The following is a 21260-nucleotide window of genomic DNA, read 5'->3' on the forward strand; positions in this document are numbered from 1 at the left end:
GTTGGTGGAGGGTTCTCAACCTGAGACGAGAGCTATAGCCTCCTGATTCTTGTGCGACTCTCAAGGCATTCCGCTGCCAGAGGCTGACACAGTTATCGAGTGCAATCCGGACAGGTCGGCTGTGTAGTCCTCTTCGTTGTTCGTTATTCGTCCTTCGCGTCGCGTTTTCCGGTTTGTTAGGTTCCCTCGGTCGCGTTGTTCGTTTTTTGTTGCCTAATCCTTAGGATCGAGTTGTTCAAGCATGGCTCTAAATAGAAGTCTTCGCCTTTAACTTTACAGCGATTTTCTTACGCACCGATTGTTTTCGTTAATCGCATTTAGAGCCCCGTTTTTATAGCCATTCCGTTTTTATACCACACGTAAGTTCACGGGAAAATATTACAGATTGGATAATTTTTTATAAAAAAATATCAATCTGATATTTTTAAGTACAAGTTATTGCGATTCAAATATATATTTTGGTGTGATATTCATTTAGTTGGGTAAAATAATTAGTCATGTCTTAATTATTTGCTATTTATTTAGGAACTCTAAACTCAAACAAAATATTAAATTTTGTTAAGTTAAAATATTAGCAAAATTATCATTCCTAATTTAAAACACTACCAATAGGTCTTTATTGTCATTGTGTGGAAATTGAGTAAATCTGTGTCGGTATCTGCCGCCTTTAACCTTGTCAGTAGTCAAAGTGCTATCCATTAATTGCGCCAGGCAGATAGCAGGCGGCAATTTATATATCTGCCTATATGTATAGACACGAGCCATGTCCCGCTGCCTTGTTGCTAAACTGCAAATACTTACACTCGACAGACAGAGTGCAACCATTTTATATCTGCCCGTCTGCAGTTCTCTTTGTTTCGCTTTGGATTTGTTATAATTTCAACAACTTCCGCATTGTCAAACATATAGGATGCATTTATATATACGAATAATGTGTATATCTGCTATCGCCGACGACGTCTGCAATCAATGAACCGAGCTATAAAACGTTATTCATATACAAAAACTAAATATTATTTTTGTTTTTCGCGCACATTTGTGTTCTCCATTAGTCCGTTTTACTCATTCTGCACTTTGTACTTTAAACGTAAAATTGCAAAGTATATTTAGCTTTAATATTTAAATTCGTTTTCTTTGTTTCCATTTCCAGGTTGGCATTGAGTAAATTAAATTTCGGAAAACTGCAAAAGTAATTAGAGGTATGTATTTTAAAATAATATTTGGTTTTTTGTTTCTTAAAAATAAAAGATTTAGGAATACCGTCCAGTTCTCTTAAGGTCAAGCATTTTATAAATTAAATATTTGTTATTACAAGAACCTATGGACATTTCAATTTCACCAATTTATTATATTTTAGACTTAAGCTTTGTCCAAGTTTTATTTTTACTTGTCAACACGGTGACGCACAATATTAGATAATGACAGTGCTTGACCACGCTTTTCCACAAAAAGAATAAAAACGAAAAATATACAAAAAATAAGTAAAGAGCAGCCGATTGGCCCTGAACTTGACTTGAGTTGGTCTTTGGGAAAGCAGAGTCAATGGTCTGGTCTTTAGTATTCCACCAAAATGCTTAGTTGCCAAAAGCGCTGTCAGTCTTATTTTTGTATATATTTTTGTTATTATGTTTTATCAGTTCTTTCTACACTTTTGTTGTTGCTGTTGGGGCCAATGAACGTGAAGCTTGCAAATCAGCAAAATAAAAAACTGAAAGAAAATGAGGAAAAAAAATTGTTTATACAAGCTAGCAAATTGCAAAATGCTTTTTCTATCACATGCAGTGTGCATGTGAGCGAGCGTTCTATTTAAGCGTGTTGAGGCATATAGCTCATCAAAAAGCTGGACGGTCTAGGGAAATCACGTTTAACCAACTGTAACGATTTCCGGTTAAATAGGTTTCACCATGAAATGATTCTTCCTTTAAATTAAACCTTTGAAACTGAATGGCTTAAGAATTTGTAAAGAAATGTAGCCCAAAAGGCTACATTCAATGCTCCTGCCTACAAACTTATTCGCACAATTAAGGTATATGTAGTTATGTATATGGTTAACTGCTAATTAAAATGATATCAATTTATTTATCTCTAAGTACCTAATGATATCATGCAGCTATATATCAGGGCTTTCCATCCTAATTAAAGGTTTTCAGTAGTATTGTGAAATTCAAATACCTTTGTTTGAACAGTCCATCAAATTAGCGCGAGTTAATAATTTAGTTTCCACCTCTTTTCGCCTGCTAGTAAGGGAATTGGATGATTTTTGGGGGTGCCCAAAATAGAATAAAAACATATATTATATAATACTCACACATGAGTGGGAATTGGCAAGAGGGAGTGAAGAAATGTGCCATTGTTATTTAGCCCTCGAAGCGAGGTGCCTCGTCTGGCGCCCCTTGTGCCAATTTCCATTTGATAAACATAAACAAATCGATACGCGTCACAACAACGTCTCTAAGGGAGTGGGTGTTTGGGGGTGATCTGGAAGGACTGCATCAGTATATAGACTAACAAGCTTTGTGTACACACCAGCCGGCTGGCCTCCACAAAAATGGGAAAAAAAAACCATGGGGGTGGGTTTTCCGGGGGGTTTTCCCCATGCTGTGCTGGAAAATTACGACGCAGAAATTGGGTCCAGAAGGATAAATCCTGTCTCTGCATCTCTACAATCCTCTCGTTTCGCCCACTTTGGCTTGTCCTTGACAGTCTGCGGTTGGCATTTTGTTGTGTCTCCGCTCGTTCATAACAAAAACAACATGGAATAAAGAGAAAGCCTTTTACCGGGAAGCTTAGGGAAAGGCTTAAAGCAAAGCTCTCGCCTTGGGCGTTGCCAGATGGACACTTAAAATGGGATACGCGGTCCCAAAACTTTTTAATTAATTAGGGTTTATTTATGCCTTGGGGTGTACACTGAATTAGGGAACTCAAAGTGAATGGAAAATTCGCGCCTCTGCATAAAGCATTCGGCTGTGGAAGACGCCCATTAAAAGCAACGACAAAGGACAACGCCCACAAAAACGAAGAAAAACACGCCATCAGTTATTCAAGGTCTCCAAAGCTTTGCACTGCCTTGAACTTCGGCGAAAGGAAAGCGAAAGTGGAAATATGGAGCTTCTATCCAATGAAACCCGAATCGTACCGCCCACGCATCCCTATAGCACATACCTATCTATATATGTACATATGTAGGTATAACTAATCCTACTCTGTTACGTAGGCGGTATCGGGTATTGGGAATATATTTTGTAAATACTCAAATGCCGGAGCCCACGTCCTTGAAAATCATTCATCACACCCCAGTAACAGGAAAACATACAGTTGAGGTCAGAAAAAAAACGTCTCGGGAGTAAAATTGTATTTTTTTAATCTTACATTTTTTTTGTCACATCAAGTTTGTAATGTTGTTCAATTGTTTTAAATAATTTGATAATGCTTACTAAGACATATATTTAATAAAATAAAATTGTAAGCTTTAATTGCTTTTAAAACATGACGAATATTTTTGCATCTTCCTTCTCTCCTATAAATAATCAGCAATGTCAAGATTAAAACCCTAGTATTCAAGCTATCAAAATTTCTTCCAAAACTTAATGTGAAATATATTTATTTATGTATAATATTTTGACATAAACAATTTTTTTATATTTTTTTATTTATTTTATTTTTGTGTTGGTTTTTGTTGGGAGAAATTTTTTTTAGCTTGAACACTGCCCCTAAAACTTAACTAAGATATTCACTATATTTTAAAACAGTTTTTTTTGTGTGCTTTTGTTTTGACCGCAATTGTGTTTGTTGTTCTGAGTGTTTGGGTGGTTGGTCGAGCGTGGGCTCGGGCTGTTATCCTTGTTGCTCCCTACGTATCCTTGGCGTTCCCTCTGCAAGCTGTGTCGCAATTTCATATTCAAGGACATGGCTGTGATTTGCTGCCACAGGAGCTACTGGCAGAACAACAAAAAACTCCGTGCGTCAGTGGGTTATTTTCCTTTCCGAAGAGTATGCACATACAAATGTACATAGATAGTACATAGTATATTCCGCTTCTGTCCATGTTAGTATAATTTAACATCATAGAATTTGTAGGCTCTTCTTGTTGCCTGGTATCCCCATTGAGTGGCCCTTAATGGTCTTTTTTGATTGACTTAATAATAATTTATTTGAGACATTGCATTTTACAGAAACAAATATTTAAAATAAGATGAATAATTGTTAAGTCAAATATTTAAGGATTCAAACTAATAAATTAAAAACTAAAATCAATTATTATGTCAAATTTATGAAATTTAAATATGTCAAACAGATTTTGGTATTACTTATCACAAAGTGAAGGATAAACAAATATTAAATTAAAAAATTATCAAAATTCAATTAAATATTAAAAAAAAACAAACTTATTCGCTTTATGCTAAGATTTCCCCTCCTTTTTATTGCTAGCTAAGCTCAACTCTGTATCGCATTACACTTTTATGTGGCGAATTGCATCAGCTGAATATATCCGAGAAGTTCCAAAGAGTACGATACGATTCGATCGAAGAAAAAGGACGGAAAGAACTGCAAATTATATAGATATTTACGTACATACACACAAGCAAATCAAACTGATAGATGATTCGGAATTTGAATTGATATGGTTGCGATCTTGATTGTTTTTGTTATAAACAAACTAATAAAGACCGGGTGCAAAAAGAGTGCAACGTCAGCGACGAAAAAAAGCGGGCGCGTTTTGCTTAATTTGTATTGCTTGCAATTTTATTTAATTTTACAATTGGCATCATACTTATAGTATTTTGTATTTTTTCGATTGCTGTAAACAAGTTTATTTTTACACTGGCGAAAAATAAAATAAAATCAAAATCAAAGCGCCAGACAATTTCATAACAAAATTTGCATAAAAAACCCCAACGAAAACAACAACAATGGCGAATGTGCAAGAAAAGGGAAAACAAGCTGAAGTAAACAACAAAAGTGACGTCAAAACAAAGAGAGAGGGAGAGAGAGTGGCTGCGAAGCTTTGTAAATGAATTTATTTAATAATCAAATGCCAAAAGCAGAATAATAATAAAAACCAAAACAACAGACTGTACTCAAGCTTTTTGTGCCGTCTCTCTTCTTTCCATTCTTCTTTCTCTCTTCAAAATGGAAAAGTGGAAGTGAAAGAAGCAACAGACAGACTTACTTGTGTGAGTGGAAATGCTGGTGGGGCATGCGCCTCACCGCGCTCTGACAAGCTGCTCTCCCCACACTGTAAAAACTTTATTAAGATAGGAGGCATACTTATTTATTGCTTAAAATTGAATTTGTAAAAATGTCAATTACAATTTTTTTTTAAACATTTAACATTTAATTTTAAATTAAAAATATTTACTACACGTGATAAAATTTTGAACTTGTAATTTGTGAAGGAAGTCCGGGCTATCCATTCGATAACGTTTTGCCATTTTGTACAAGTAAGAAGAATTAAGCTTAATTTCCTGATTTTATATGTAGTAGATGTAGATATGTAGTATTGTTTTTATACCAAAGGTCGATGAAGCTAACATTTTAGTTGGGCAAATAAAAAACTCATTTTCATTTAAGATGGTTTGATTCCCAATGATAACCGATTTTTAATAGAGCTGGCTTTTTTTCTGTGTACTCTCTTCCAGCTGTACAATCAAAACAAAAGCGATTGGGGAGCTTTTGGCGCTCTGCTTTTTGGCTTTGTCGCCGAGCTTTGCACACTTTTTATCAATCGGTCAAGAACGATTGACGAGCGCAGTCAAAAAAAATAAGCCAACTAAAAGCTAAAGACTTTAGAACAGCAAACCAGTGTATTGGCTAGCACACACACAACCAAAGTGTGATAATCAAAATAAAAAGAAGAACTAAAACAATTAAAGTGTACGCGTACCGTGAAAATTAAAATAATTGGAAAAACCCAGAAATTAAAACCCCAAAATCATATAAATAGTTAAAGTTTTGTTTGTCATAATTTTATTGGCAACCTATAGAAACAAGTTTCTGAAATAGCCGCATTTAACGAACTAGTTTCCGAGGCGACGAAAAAACTATACCAATTTGCATAAATAAATAAACCAGCAAACATAAACGCTGCCAATCTTGACGAATGCGTTGGAATTTTTCTACCGAATAATACATATAGCGCTGTATGCGTACATATGTATATAAATTCTTATTAGAACCCCACACTCAACAAAAAAAACGAGAGGGAGAGAGCCGAAAGCCCCAAAGCTTAGGCTCCGCTCTCTGGGGCGCTCGCCTCCATCGATCATTTGTTCGCTTGGCGCTCAGCTGCTCGGTTGAAAATCGGAAATAAACCGCAAAATTGACAACAAAACGCGAATCAAAGGCACCAAAAAGCAAACAAAGCTAATCTCAATTTGTTGTAAATTTTTGCCATTAATTTAGAAACGAGTTTCATAAAAATTATTGAGTGCCAACCCGCAGTAAATGTGCGGAATAATAAAAATAATAAATTAAAAACGACTTTTGCGGCCGCTGATAAGATTTGCCCCTTATCAAAATTCATATAAACTAAGTGTTTAGTTTGGTATATTGTGCTTTGGATGATATACTAAAAATGTGCTTCATTATAAATAAATTTTCGTTTTAATCGCCACATGTGTGACCTAGTTAAAAAACAACTCACACTTACGCATGAAATAACAATGAAATTTACATATAAACGTGGACCTCCTCACCACGCATAATAATTAATAACGAAAAGCGAAAACGAGGATGAGGAAAAATTAAATAAAAACAAAATTTTAATTAATTTGTAAACACCGTGAGAGGGGAATGTTTAAATTGTGTGCATTTAATTGAAAATCTTCGCGGAAGTAATATAAAAACGCTTATACAACAAATCAGTACAGCATCATTTTCTGCCTTGTTTATACTCAACGAGGTGTAAAAAGGAAAGAAGCAGATAAGGTTGGTAATAATATACACAAAAACATATACAAAATTTGTTAAGATTTTATAGACGACCACACAAAGAAGGTGCAGAACGAAAAAGTTTAAGCCAAACATTAAAATTAATGTGCTACCAAAATAATCTTGTTATTCTTTAGAAAAATATCAATAAAATGGTGATACAAATAGAAAGGAAAAGATATTTTAAAGTTAAAACGGAATAAAATAGCTTAAATAAGACAGAAAGGTGTGTTCTTCATTAACTTAATTATAAATAATTATATAATATAAGTATAAATAATAAAACACCGTTGATTAGAATTACCCAAAAGAATAAAGTTATTGAGGAGTTTCCTAAAACACAATCAATAGATCACAAAACTAAGATAATTTATGTTTCTTGAAAGAAATCGTGTAAATCTTGTATTTAACATTAATCTGTAAAGTTCACAAAAACTTATATGCAGGCATTACAATTTTTATGTACTCGGCACTTTTCTAAGCCGACATACTGGTAATTTATGACCACAGACCAATTAAAAATTTGACTCAAGCCAGAAAAGGGGCTCCATAAACACAAACTCTACCCCAAAACAGAAACCGAAAACTTTAAAATGAAAATCTAGTCTGCCCTTTGAAATGTGAGACCCACAAAAACGAAAAAAAAACTAAACCAATACCAAGGCAAACAAAAAACATAAAATAAGCAGCTCACATAAACCTATAAACATTCGAGTTTTATTTATGTATCGAGCACACTGTATAGGCGGCTTGATAGCAGCTCAAGTTAAGCATTTCCTGTCGCGTCAACATAATCTTTTGGAAATCCACGGGTCCCCAAGGGGCAAGCAAATTGGTGGGATAAAAATATGAATCTTTTCAGGCCTTTTTTCTAAGAGGTTCGCTGTCTATTTTTTTTCCCCCATTTGTGCAAATAATCAGAGGCAAACACACAGATAGAAGTGAAACAAAAGAAAATCAACAACAAAATTTGCTGTGTATGGCAACAAAAAATTAAATTGAAATTGATTTCAATTTGAATTTTGTGCGGTCGGCTTGAGTTCAGTGTCAGTGCGAAAATTCAAGGTTGAAAACTGTTGACTTCGTACAAGAAATAAAGTAAAATAAATACATGAGCGTCAACACGTGAGGAACTACAAAATAGAAGAGTCTAAAAAGCAGCCATATGTTGATAAACTTCAGTAGTAAAATAGTAGAAAAGAAACTCAAATCATTCCTCTTACCCCTCGTCTAAGCAAATAGCCAGTTTTTAAGTTTTCTAGGCGCCACAATATTACGTATACGACACGGATCCAGCTGCTAAATCAGTTTGATGCAATGCCATATAAACTTGAGCAATTTCTTTGGTACTTGAAGAGACTCAACAGTGAGGCTAACGATAAGAGTTGTAAATTTGGCTAGAAAAATAACAAAAAAAAACTCAAAATAAAAATTAGGGCAAAGCTAAGTGAGGTGATAATGATTAAAGTGTTGATATGGCGTATATTTGAAAACAAATTTACTCAAAACCTTCACTGAGGGTCGGGACAATAAATTTAATAATACATGTTTACCTAGAGGTTATGATAGTATTTTTCCCACATAACTATGTTAAATTTTTACATGTGAGAAATGTACATAAGAGATACCATTTAATGTATATCATTTTAATTTAATCCAAATTATATTTCTTCACAAATTCAGTTGTACTTTATTTTATTAATTGAACTAGTATCTTAATTTCATTTCGTCTTCAATCAAAGTAATATAAACCATATGGATTATTTCATCATTTAGTTTTCAATAGCCTCATAGAATTATAAAGTCAGCTGTCAGTAGATGTGTTTATCATAACTGGTTTTAGTAATTTCGCATGTACATATGTAATTTAATTATTTACACATTAACGGTGTCATAATTAATTTACAAGTTGTCGAAAATAAAGTCTGTGCGCTTACATTAACAAAATGTAAAAAGTTAGTGTAGATGATCTATCAAACTGGTTTTATTGCATCATGATCTTGATTCCCCATAAAACATTGGTTTCAATTTTGTTCTTATTTGTTTACTTTTCAATCAGATTGTTTGAAAAAGATTTTTACTTATTATAATTTGTTGAAATTGCTGACTATATAGTCTATATACGGTCATTTGCTTTTGCTGGCCTTCAACTTTCTTTGTTGCCGCTGGGAGGAGATTTTTGTGATCTTTCCAGAGGCTGTTCCGCGGATGCGGCCATTAAGCAAACTTGTTTGCTTTTCTTTGAAATTTCTTTAGCAAAAATAATTCAAACACATTTATACATATTTATATCAATTGTTGTTGTCGCTGTCTCTTGAATTTTTAAGTGCTCATGAGTCATAAGTGTTTTGATATACTTTGTGTTTATAAACGCCCTCGCAGAGCGATCCTTTTTTTTTTGGGTCAGTTTGTAGAAGGGACAGTGCTAGGTAACAAGCAAAAAATATACCATGCGGGGGCGTAAACTTCCTGAACCGAAATTTATTTTTATTCGTGCGCATAAACAAAACATACGTTTGTCATCTTTCGTGTTGGTTTATCTCTTCATTTGCGGCTGCTCGATAAGATAAGTTCTGCCATTCACGCCACCCCTAAAAAGTTAGGGGGCAGCTCTGAAAATTTGCAAGTGCCTGACCCATTGAGCGTATCGCTTATCAGTAGCCCATTGTCGTCTCTGCCGGCACGCGGCTGTTGGCTGATAAGAGGCGGAGTCAACAGCGGTACAGCTACAGCTGACGGCCAGACGCCTCTGGAGGGTCCCTTGCCACTCGATAAGGAGGCGCGAGAATCGCTCCGTCGACTCACGTGTTCCTGCCTCCTCACCGACTTGAGCCGACGTCATCAGACGCGATTTTTCGAACCCTTTGAAATGCATTTCTATTTGACTAATCGTCTACAGACGTATCGGTCTTGAAAGCTACAGCTACGGTCACGATTCTTATTGATTTCTATTCAGCAAGAGCATCTTCTGTTTGTTCAAGTATTCAGACAGCTTGTGCTAATTTCTTTTTGTGCTGCTAAATCGATATAAATTGATTTTAATTATTTACCTATTAGCGAATCGGTGGGGAAGCAAATATGATATACTCTTCTTGATTGGTTGGTTTCGTTGGGGTTTGTGGTTAACTGACGATCAGCGTGGGGGAGTAGAAGTGTTTTTGGAATTTCTAAAGCGAAAGTATTGGTTTAAGTACTGTGAAGTGTGCAAATCATTACATTTAATATAATTGGCTACAAAAAAAAAAAAAAAGTTTCGGTGTGGACTATATTTTTATTTTTAAGTTTTCTATCATAGAATTATATGAAAATGAACTTTTACAAAAAAAAACTTGTTAGCAAATTTGAAAATTTAAGATAGATTCTGTGTTTTTGGGGAAATGTAAATTATTTTCCAAGTTCACGGAGGTTCGAGCGTTTTTCAACTTTTCTATACGATTTTCAAAGTCTTAGCTAAGCTATGGAAATTTGGTTTTAAATGTAAATTTATGCGATTCTTATATACTAACCTAGATCTCTCACCTCTAACGACTATACGTATATTCACTTCCCTGAGTTCGCTGATCGATGCCTTGCCCCGCTCTTCCTCTTCCAATCAATACAACAATTTACAATTTACGTCAGCTGTTTGTATAAGAAGTATAAAGTATAAAACAAAAAGCAAAACAAAAACCGAACGCGACAGAGCGTGTTATATCATCAATTGCCAGACATTCGCTATGCTATGCTAAACATTCCGGCATATGAATACTAAATAAACGGTAGAATCGAATACTTAATACCTAACATGCTCACATTTGTGTACACTGAACCAAAATTAAAATCCTTTTGTTGCTGATATCGTGAGATTAGAATTAAATACCAAAAATTGTTTGAATATAGCTGTAACACGAAATTTTATAGTTTTGAAGAATATTTGGAACTGAAAACATTTAAATCTTTTAGAAAAAATACCAATTTTGTACTGTGTATCCATTAAATTTTTATGTCCCCTCTACTAAACGGGGGCACTATAAATAAGTCGAAAGAACTTGCACTTGGCTCTGTGGCTACCTCAACATAAATTTGTTTATTACTGTATTTGTATTTTCATTGTTGTATAGGGGTTTTTCTATATGTGTGTGGGTGCATGCAAAAATTGCGTGTTCCTAAAATTAGAGCAAAGAGTGAGACAAAGCAAAGAGACAAAGGTAAAAGTGACTTGCACAAATTGCTAAACAAAGAAATGGCTAAGCAGGATTCTGACAAGGGGTCTTTTTTTATTGTAAGGGGTAATTAAGATAAATTAATTATATGTGTTCCCAAGGGTAGGGAACCTCCATCAGCAGTTTCCAATAAATAGTAATACTTTTTTTTATAATTTATTTTTTAGAAAAATAAGTTTTTAAACCCCTTATGAGTGCGCCACTGAGGAAAAGACTTTTGTTAGAAAGAAACGTAAAATCTAAGTGAAAAAGAAAGAACGAGGGGCCAAAACTGCATGCTGTCGGAACATGTGACGGTTGATGACAAATGTTGACAATAACAAACCCGAGTGCGAAGAGCGGGTACAGGGGCCAATGGAAATTATAGAGCACCTAGCCTAGCCCCTCAACTCCCTGCATCAGGCATTGACCACTGCCACTGACCCATTGATAATGCGGAACGGAAGTTGCGCTCAACCAGCGGGGCTTGTGTCTTATATTTTTACCTTTGTTTTTATTTTAATTTTTAGTTTATTGTTTTTGTTTTGCTAGTCTCCGTTACGATCAGAGTTCTATATTGATAATGCAAACGTGTCGTGCTCACCTGTTTTAGCGTAATCTCAATATGGATCTAATTGCAACGTGTTAAAAGTATACATACGTACGATAGAAAGTGGAAAAAAAGAAACTTGTAGGTTCTCTATAAAGAATTCGATAGTTGAACTTTATTTGTATACTACTTACAGCTACCTAAATGTACTAACTTTTATTTAAAAAAATAATGAAAGAACAAAAAATTTCCGTTTTGCTTAATGCAATTCTCGATTTAAATACACATACATATGTATTTTTAAAGTAAATAATAAAATTCTGAATCTGAATCTGAAGCTGTAGATTGAAAACAAGTTCACAAAGGTATTTAAAAAGTTTTCAATATAATATAACATTTTATTAAGCATAAGTAGTCTTGACCAAGTTTTTTAAACGTGGCGTATGAGTAATTTTTGGATCATGCACTTGATCCTTCCTTTCGTCAAAATTTCCATTTCCTCATCAGTCTTTCGTAGACTTGCTTTTAAGAACGCTCTATACTACCGTATGTACATGTACATATATAGCGCAATCAAGAAGCACATGAAATCCCCCATATACACGAGTACACACATCTAGTATAAATTCTGGCGAAATGTAAAAGCTTATATTTTTTTTGTAAACCAGCAACAAGAACGACAACAGACAAAACTCGTCAGTCAAGCAAAGCTACAAAAAGCTTAATATTATATACCCTATACAAACACTACATACACACGTGTACACATGCCTATATAAATAACTAAAGTCTACGAAGATGGCGACAAAAGCAAATAGACGGAAAACATATGTTGCTCAAATCCAGAGAGAAAAAGAGAGAAGCAAAGCGCCCACGCTCTCCGCAAAGCTTTTTTATATTTACAAGCGTCGCGTTTTGTTTACAACTCTACAGCTTATTTTATTTCCCTGTATGGGTAAGTTGAAAACAAAGGCAACTCTGCGATAAATTATACATTCAAAACAAAATATAAAAAAATAAACAGTTTTGACCTTGGGTTTGCTTAAAATTCGTGCTCTCTCATTGGCGCTCTCTCCGCCTCTCTTCCACTTAATTTGTTGATAGCAAGCCACGCAAACTTTTTTTTGTAGCCAGCTTTCCTCAGTAATTGGTATTATTATTGCATTATTTCATCGTGTATTGAAATACGCTGGTAAGACCCGTACATGTGTTTATAATATCGCTTAAATTTCATTTGGATTTGTTTTTATTTTCATTTCCCTTTCGTTGTTCGCGATTAGTCACATAACGTCCATATTGGTCACGGCTCAAACTGGAAATTTGTACTTTACCCCCTTACTAAAATTATCTACCAAATGCTCTTCACGCGCATCCCATTCGTTTTAAATTTTTGTACCTAGCTTATACAGCGACAACCCTTTCTTCAACCAGGATCTATAGAACTATAACTATCATATTTATAAGAGAAAAAAATATAAACCAATTCTTAAAATATTTTCTTTACTGCTTATATCTTTTTGTGTTTGGTAAATGCTAAATCAAACAAAATCAAACACTAAAAAATCAAACACTACAATAAGTACGGCTTATAACAAGATAAAGTTACTTTAATTTATTACAAAAAGATCACTAGTAAGTTCCCTATAGGGTAGATCAACTGTAGATATGAATCTTTGTACATACATATTAATTTTTTGCTTGGCTAAAATCTCGCTCTTCTGCCTGCGATATCAGATGCTTTGGATCAGATGTTCGGCGGCTGCCCCGTTTTCACTAGCGTTTCTCCCCACCAAACATTTCGCGTTCATTAACTCGTTGTAAATGTGTGCGTGAGGAATTTTTTAATAGTATTATTCATTATATAGAAAAGCTTGTTTATCTTTTATTGTGTGCTTCTCCAATGTTTGGTTGCCTTCTTCAATTTTTCGTACGATTCCACTTGGGGATTTTCTGTCTTTTTCTGTCTTTTTCGGCAACCAATATGTAATAATTTTTTTTTATTCGCCCCCTTATTCGTCTATTTCCATGTTTGATGGTCGGTTTGGCGGGTATATAATATATAAGCGCCCCATTCGGGTTTCGGTTCCTATGTTTTAGTTCTCGCTTTTTATTATTGTTTGGCCTTCAACGCGTTCAGCTACCTTTGACGAATATTAAACAATTTCAAGAGGAAATAGCAATAATGTAAAGAAACCAGAGAAACAAGCATATCACTTAGCAAAAGTAGAATTTGGTCTGTGTTTGAGTTTGTGTTTGCCTTGTATATCGAGAGGCTTCCCCACTCCACAACCCAACCCCTTTACCATTCATATAAAACCGTCGGTATGTACACATCGTGTGACCTTCACGTCTTGGGACCGGGCATTACAAAGTTCAAATCTAAACTGGCTAATGTAAAACGGCGGCCTTATCGTCTGGAATGTGCTCACTTATCGGTTGTAGTGAATGAAAGATAAGCCAATCAGGATATAAAGATGGAGTTGGTTGTGGTTTAATAATTTCTTGTAATTATTCTTCTTAATTATTACATTAAATAAATATTATATTAAATATTAAATATTCTTAAATAAAGCTGGGGTGCTTAAAAACAAAATTAAAAGAAAAACAAATCATAACTCTTAGAAATGGATGCCTATTTAACCATCCTATTTTCTCAAACTTTTTCCGGTTTACCTTTTATTAAGTTGTACCTCAGATTCAACGCCATTTCCTCAAATTTTCCATATTGCACGGCGCAAATTGTGCCAAATCTCTTATACTAGATGCACTTTTCTTTCCTGATTTATGAACATTAAATGGAAAACGAGAATGTTGTATTTTCATTTGTAAACAAACTAATTAATATTTATTGTTGGGCCACAGAATGAAAAACAACAATAGCAGGCACACCATCGGTTCCGCACCCTGAGGCCTTTCACCTGATCGAGAAGTGGTATCGACCGAAAGAATCGAATCAAACCCGAAAATGGCTTACTAATTTTGCCTTAGTTTGCCATTTCTTGTTTCTTTTTAGCACCCAAATTTTGATACTTTTTTTTTGCGAGTTCCATTTGTTGTTTTGATGGCCAAAACAAAACTGTTGATGATTTCTCTGCCTTCTTGCTTTCAAAAATGTGTTGTTCACCAAATCAGTATAAAGTGTTTGGCAAGCGGAGGGAAAAAGAGGGGACCGGACCGGACCTATCGCTGTTGTTTTTTATTCTACCTTTTCGGCTTGCCGTAAAATAGGCGATAACCATAACAATAACAAACGTTGAATAGTGTTGAGTTGGCTTTTGGATTTGCAAATTCTTCAGACGCCAAAAGATTGCGTTTATCTTCTTAAGTTTCCAGAAGTATACCTTGTTGTTTTGATATAAGTTTATTATAAGATAATAAATAGGGAAAGTTCCAGTTTCGAATAAAAACCACTGACTTAATTTAATCTTGTTGCCACTTTTAGATTTAGTCTATAAGCACTGTGGGTAAAACCATTTACCGTTCTCCGCCACAATTTATGTAGATATTTTTATTAAATCGATTTGATCACGTGTTGGGACCGTCCACTGTTGAACACGTGTAAGAGCCCATCAATTATAATCTTACCTTGGGTCTGGCTTGGCCTGGGTAAAAGCTTTGGTTCCGGCTAGATAACAGCTGCAGGGGTACTTACTATATATGCCAATACTATCGGAATTGGGCTGCCAGTAAAATGTCTCAATCGGTGGCCATTGGGAAACCAGTAACCAGTCTATGGAAATGGGAATGGGAATGGGAATGGAAATGAGAATGCTGGCTGCCGCCAAGGTTGTCTGGCCATTATAAAAGTCATAATATATTCTTTTAATGAGCTGCCGTCTCTGTTTCGAATGCAACTGGTCTGATTCGTTGTTTGTTTATCTACTTTCAGATACCACAAGTAAACATCGGGCCTGGGCGCCCAACTGAAGAAGGAGAGGGAGAAGTAGCTACAATCCTAGAGCAGAGTGGGATCCCCCACGAAATACAATGACAGAGAATCAGCTGTATCCCATGTCATCGGAATTCTTTGACACCGGCTCCAATAGCAGCAGCAACACACTCAAATACGATCTGTATTCGCTGGGTTCCACTGTTGTGGGTGCGGCCCTGCCCACGTTGACCATTAACACGGGCTATGGCAGCAGCAGCATCAATAGCAACAATAATAACAACAGCAACAACAACAACAGCAGCAGCAGCGGGAGCAACTGCTCCACCAGTACCACAAATACCTGTAATGTAATGCTAAGTACAACGGCCATAACAATACCACGCAGCAGCAATCACAACCAGAGCCATCATCATCCGTATCAGCAGTCGGATTTGCAGACACCACGACATCATCCCAGTCCCCTACACACACTACCCAGCATGACCCACCAGCAGCATCATCTTCAGCAGCAGCAGCAGCAGCAACAGCAACACCAACATAGCCAACAGCAGCAGCAGCAGCAACAGGAGCAGCTGCAGCACTCGCATTTGGCGTTGGGGGAGCTATCGGACTTTGGTCTAGATGCCCTCGATGCCGCTTCTCTTTCACCCACCTTGCTGCAGGATGTAAGCCTAAGTGCAGCTTCTCCACTGAACTCCACTCTCTACAATGGCAACACCAGTGGAGCAGGTAGCAGCAATGGAATCGGATCAGGCGGTGGTGGCTACTTTGCACCCGATATGTCGCACACCCTCAGCCTGAACGTGGTCAGCGAACAGGTTCTGCTCCAGGAAGCCGTTGCCCAAAATGAGTTGCTCTACGAGATGACACCCAACTCGAATGCCATGTGGAGTGATATAAGCAGTGCCATTATACACACCAAACACGAGCCATTCAGCCTGGACGATGACTATATATTTCCCAACGACAAGGCCGAGATCCAGGCGGCCGATTTATCCGATCTAAATGGTGGCGATTTTCTGGATGTCATTGGGAACATTGAGGATTTCTTGCCGCAGACAACAGTCTCTCAAAGTGTCAATTTCCTGCTGTCGCCGCAGACCCACGGACAGGATGCCCTGGTGGCACCGCCCATGGAACTTCTACAGCAGCAACAGCAGCAGCAGCAGCAGAATCAACCAAACCACCAACAGCTGCAGGTGGGCAGCCTGCCGCAGTTGCAAACGCTGCTTACGCTTACACAGCAACAGCAACAGTCGAACAGTTCCTCCACTAGTCCGTATGAGATCTATCATAGCACACCCCAAAAGCCACAGCAGCAGCAGCAGCTCTCCGCCAGTTTTTCTCCGGGCAGCCAGGCCTCCCAATCGCCATTGACCCCACCGCCACCGCCGCACGCTAATCGTCCGCAATACCAGATGGTAAAGTCGCGCAACATGCAGGAACTGATTAAGAAGGGCCTTCCCATGTCCTCGCCACCGGAGCGCTCGATCCTCAGTCAATCTGCAGCATTGAGTCCGGGTGGTAGCAGTGGTTTTGGCAGCTCGGCATCCGGAAATAGTACAAATACCAGTAATCAGGCAGCGGGATCGAGTGTGCGCAAATCCTTTGGCTACCAAAGCGCCGCTGAGAGCTCACAGCTGAGTCGCCTCAGCTCATCGGCTCCCACGCACCTGGGCTTGGAGCACATTTGGATGCGACGTGAGCCGCGGCAGCATTTACTATCCACTGGCTCGCTGGCCGAGGCCGAGAGCTTCTCCTCGTTGAGCACGGGCAGTGTGTTGTCGCCGGATGGCATCGACTTCTCGCAGGACGATGAGGATGACAATTCGAGCGAGAACAGCGATAACTATGATGACTTTAGCAGCGATAACGGACTATCTGGGGATGAGGACGAGACACGCACTTCGACGCCGAATCACTTGTCCAGTAGCAAGGGCAAGGAGCGCTTCTTCTGGCAGTACAATGTCCAGGCCAAGGGACCTAAGGGCAAGAGGCTCGTTTTTCAATCGAAGCTCGAGGATCCGCATGTGTTGAACGAGGTGACAGACCCCGTCTTCAGTCCCACTTGCTCTGTGCGTGGCATCAAGGTCTACAAGGTATATAAAGTGATTTGGAATTAAATATTATATAGATACTTATTTACCTTTCTTTTTTTTTAATTAACAGCACAGCGGTAAGGCCCGCAAGGGAGATGGCAACGATTTGACCCCCAATGCTAGGAAACTGCACAACATTGGCAAGGAACTGGACAAGCTGAGCCGCACCATCAACGACATGACCCCAGTGTCCGAGCTGCCCTTCAATGTGCGCCCAAAGTCGCGCAAGGAGAAGAACAAGCTAGCCTCACGGGCCTGTCGCCTCAAGAAGAAGGCCCAGCACGAGGCCAACAAAATAAAGCTTTTTGGCCTTGAAATTGAACACAGTAAGTTAGCTATGTCACCATATCGTTTAAAAGTAAAAGATAAAGTTTAAAAAATACGTTTTAATAAAACATATTTAAAGTAACATCCATTAAATAATATTAATTCGTATCATTCGAATTGCAGAGCGCCTCATGAATGGCATTGCCGAGCTTAAGCAGGCCTTGGTCGTCAAGAATCGCACCAAGAATCAGGGCGAATCCACCGAGGAGCTGGATCAACAAATTGCACGCATTTACGCCACCGCCTCATGTATGTGTAAACTACCTAATTGTCTAAAATCAAATTACAATTACTTTTCTGATTTCTGCAGCTGGAATTCGCATTGCGGGTGGTTCAACGGATTTCGTTAATAAGGTGCTGGAGAATATGCGCGGTGGCATGCCGAACGGAGGCCTCGAGGAGCTGCGCAAATCGTCGTAGACCAAAAACATAATATGTCAAGCTAACGAACCGCCCATCAAGATTAGTTTTAACGAGTTTAGTCACTTAAATGTCCTAACAACAGTACCAACCATACCCTCACTACCAACCACTAAAAATACATTCTGTGACAGAATGGCAATTGAATACGAAATGGATCAAGTCGGTGGAAGACAAGAAACATATACTTTCAAATTTCAGATCCGACGACGATAAATCGGAATCGCTCGTGAATTATCCTGGCTGAGCCTCCATCCTTCCTCAAAACAAAACTTTTTGTTCAATTGTTCTGCTTGAGTGATATAATATTGATAACCGAGATATAACTGTGATTTAAAGAGCCTGGGCTTTGTATGTTTTGTATGGCTGGAAAAAGAAGATTATATTTTTTACTTTTTTGCGACCACACCGAAACCAGAAAACCAGAGCTAAGCAAACGTAAACAAACGTAAACAAAAGAAAAACAAAATTCATTTTGAAAATGCAACATTAACAAATAGAAAGAAACAAAAACAAAAAACCGAAAAGAAAGAGGCAACCACAAAACTAACTGAGAAGAAAAGTGTAAACTACAAAAATTTTGTTTAGTTATTAAGATTGTTAAGAAACGGAGTGTTGGATGAGCAAATGAATTTGGATGACTTCGCTACAAGTTTTACCTGTTAAACGAATAAGGGCTTAAATTCATTTGATCCGATTGGAAAAGAAGTAATATGGAATGCTAAAAACTATTTAAAATTAAGTTATATACAACTGCGATTTATCTGTTTAAGTTTTTAATGCTATATTAACGCTGCATAATTTGGTTCAATGTTTTAGTCTTAGGTTTTTACATTTAACTCAATCTGGAGAGAGAGCTTTTATATAGAACATATTTACCTACATATTAGATCTATCGGTAATACTAATTGTTTTGGCCCTCATTCAATATATATATTACGGTCTTAGGTTGTCGTTTTTAAGTTTTCCATTTTGTTAAAGCAAGTTTGATTGTTTCCGAAAATGAATGTTTTGCGAAACTTGATTAATTTACTTATATGCTATAACTATCTTTATATATACATACATGCGTGGTGATATAATTTTAATTTCTCTTTTTATGCTTTTATTTCTGGATGTTATTTTTAGATTTGATTCATGCTTGAACTCTATAACTGAGAATGAAATAATTTTAAGTTTTTCTATTATCCCTACGATTTGCTTATATGAAATACCTTCAATATAAAACATAATTTATTAATTTTTAGGCACACATGAAAACATTTTAAAGGCTTCAGTTTTACTTTTCACTTACGGGCTACTCCAAAAAAAATATAAGAAAACACCAAACAAAAAGTAATACAACTTTGAGTTTTATTCTAATTTGCATTATCGAAAAGAATAATTTTGCTCTGCTTCGATGCTAATTTTGTGATATTTGTATTCAAATTTTCTTTGTTGTGTAGTTCTTTGGGGCGGGTTTCTCCTCATATGCGTTTTATTTTCCATTTACTATTTGTAGCCTTTCTTACTGCTATTTGTTGCTTAACGTGTTGTGTTCAATTGATATCAAAAGAATTAACTTTCGAAAGGAAAACTACATTCTAACTGAGGGAAACAAAAACAGATCGAGAATGAGAACGAAACTACAAAATACAAAAGTGATTCAAGTTAAAAACTTAGAACTTAGGTACTCGTATCACCCACAGCGATGAACACGTGAACATAACAAATTGTAGTTGTTAACCTAGGCTTAAACAAATATAAAAAAGAACCGATTGAGCGCACATAAATTTAAATCAACACACAAAATTGGCCATCAGTTTTTAGGGTTTTCAAATTCATGTCTTGGGAGCTTAACCTCATTACATAAGTGATAAGAATTCAAAATTAAAATGTAGAACTTTAGAAATACATCGGGCATGTGGATACCCCATATATATACACTCACACACAAAGTACAAGCGAAAGCAAAAATACAGAGTATGTATGCAATATGCATATATCATATTTAAGTCAGGTGCTTAGGATTTAGGTTGGCTTTGTGTAAAAAGTATCGAGTAAAGCAAACAGAATTCAAGGCGAAGCAGCATTGAAATAAGCACGACAGTTCCTCAGTGTTTAATATTGTATAATTAACATATTAAATATATATTAAAAACAAAAAATGTATACCTAAATGTTACGGATATTGTAAATGTGTGTGCTTTATATAAATGTGCTTCAGAGAAAACAACTTTTATATACATAACGAAACTAAGCAAACTACCTCAAAACACGATGAAAAAGAAGTTCAAGTTTCATATTCGGTAGAGAAGCAGAAGAATAACGATTTGAAAAGTAAATATAATTTATATAAATATATAAAAACCAAGAGCCTGATTCATGTGTCCATTTAAAGCATATATATCTATATTAATAACAGTGCATAATAATGTATTTTCAAATTCTTTAAAATTAGGAATGATACGACAAAAAAAAAACAAATTCAAATTAGATAGTTTTTCGGTCCCCCGAATAGTTAACGCACTTGATTTAGCTGCGGAGAACAGACAACGAAACTCAAGTACCATTAACAAGTGCGTTTTCAGAACCAAAAAACGGAAAAGAAATTAAAATGACACAAATTATGAATAAAAAATTATAAAAACAAAACAACTGTGTTGAAAATTGAAAATTTTGTATGCATATGCATTAAGCAAAAATTAAAGGAAAGCTAAAACATAAATATTATGTCTAAATAAACAGATGTATGTACAACAATGGAAAAATTGTCTATATATTACAATTACAAAATACATACCAAATTGATAACATATTGATGAAATAAAATAAACAATGCGAAAGCGGAAAAACGAAATAATGTCTTCAGTTAATTTTTC

General features: G+C 36.3%; 1 protein-coding gene across 2 annotated transcripts; it reads left to right on the forward strand.

Moving 5' to 3' along the window:
- Positions 1–97: 97 nt before the first annotated feature.
- Positions 98–21238, forward strand: LOC108139237 (protein CREBRF homolog). Of its 2 annotated transcripts, XM_017261906.2 has the most exons (6): positions 98–359; positions 1151–1199; positions 15551–17652; positions 17723–17978; positions 18103–18228; positions 18290–21238. In XM_017261906.2, exons 3-6 carry the CDS (start codon positions 15649–15651, stop codon positions 18397–18399), a joined length of 2496 nt encoding a protein of 831 aa, XP_017117395.1. In that variant the 5' UTR covers positions 98–359; positions 1151–1199; positions 15551–15648; the 3' UTR covers positions 18400–21238. The 2 variants fall into 2 exon arrangements, with proteins under 2 accessions (XP_017117395.1, XP_017117394.1); XM_017261905.2 differs by lacking the exons at positions 98–359; positions 1151–1199 and adding an exon at positions 5721–6927.
- Positions 21239–21260: the final 22 nt, after the last annotated feature.

This window comes from Drosophila elegans, unplaced genomic scaffold (genome assembly GCF_018152505.1).
Source record: "Drosophila elegans isolate 14027-0461.03 unplaced genomic scaffold, ASM1815250v1 contig_476, whole genome shotgun sequence".
Lineage (NCBI taxonomy): Eukaryota > Metazoa > Arthropoda > Insecta > Diptera > Drosophilidae > Drosophila > Drosophila elegans.

Excerpts from the sequence above, each read along its gene's own strand:
- LOC108139237 (XM_017261906.2), top strand. The coding sequence starts at position 15,649 with ATGACAGAGAATCAGCTGTATCCCATGTCATCGGAATTCTTTGACACC. Across the intron at positions 17,653-17,722 it reads GTGGCATCAAGGTCTACAAG|CACAGCGGTAAGGCCCGCAA; the intron begins GTATATAAAGTG and ends TTTAATTAACAG. Across the intron at positions 18,229-18,289 it reads CATTTACGCCACCGCCTCAT|CTGGAATTCGCATTGCGGGT; the intron begins GTATGTGTAAAC and ends TGATTTCTGCAG.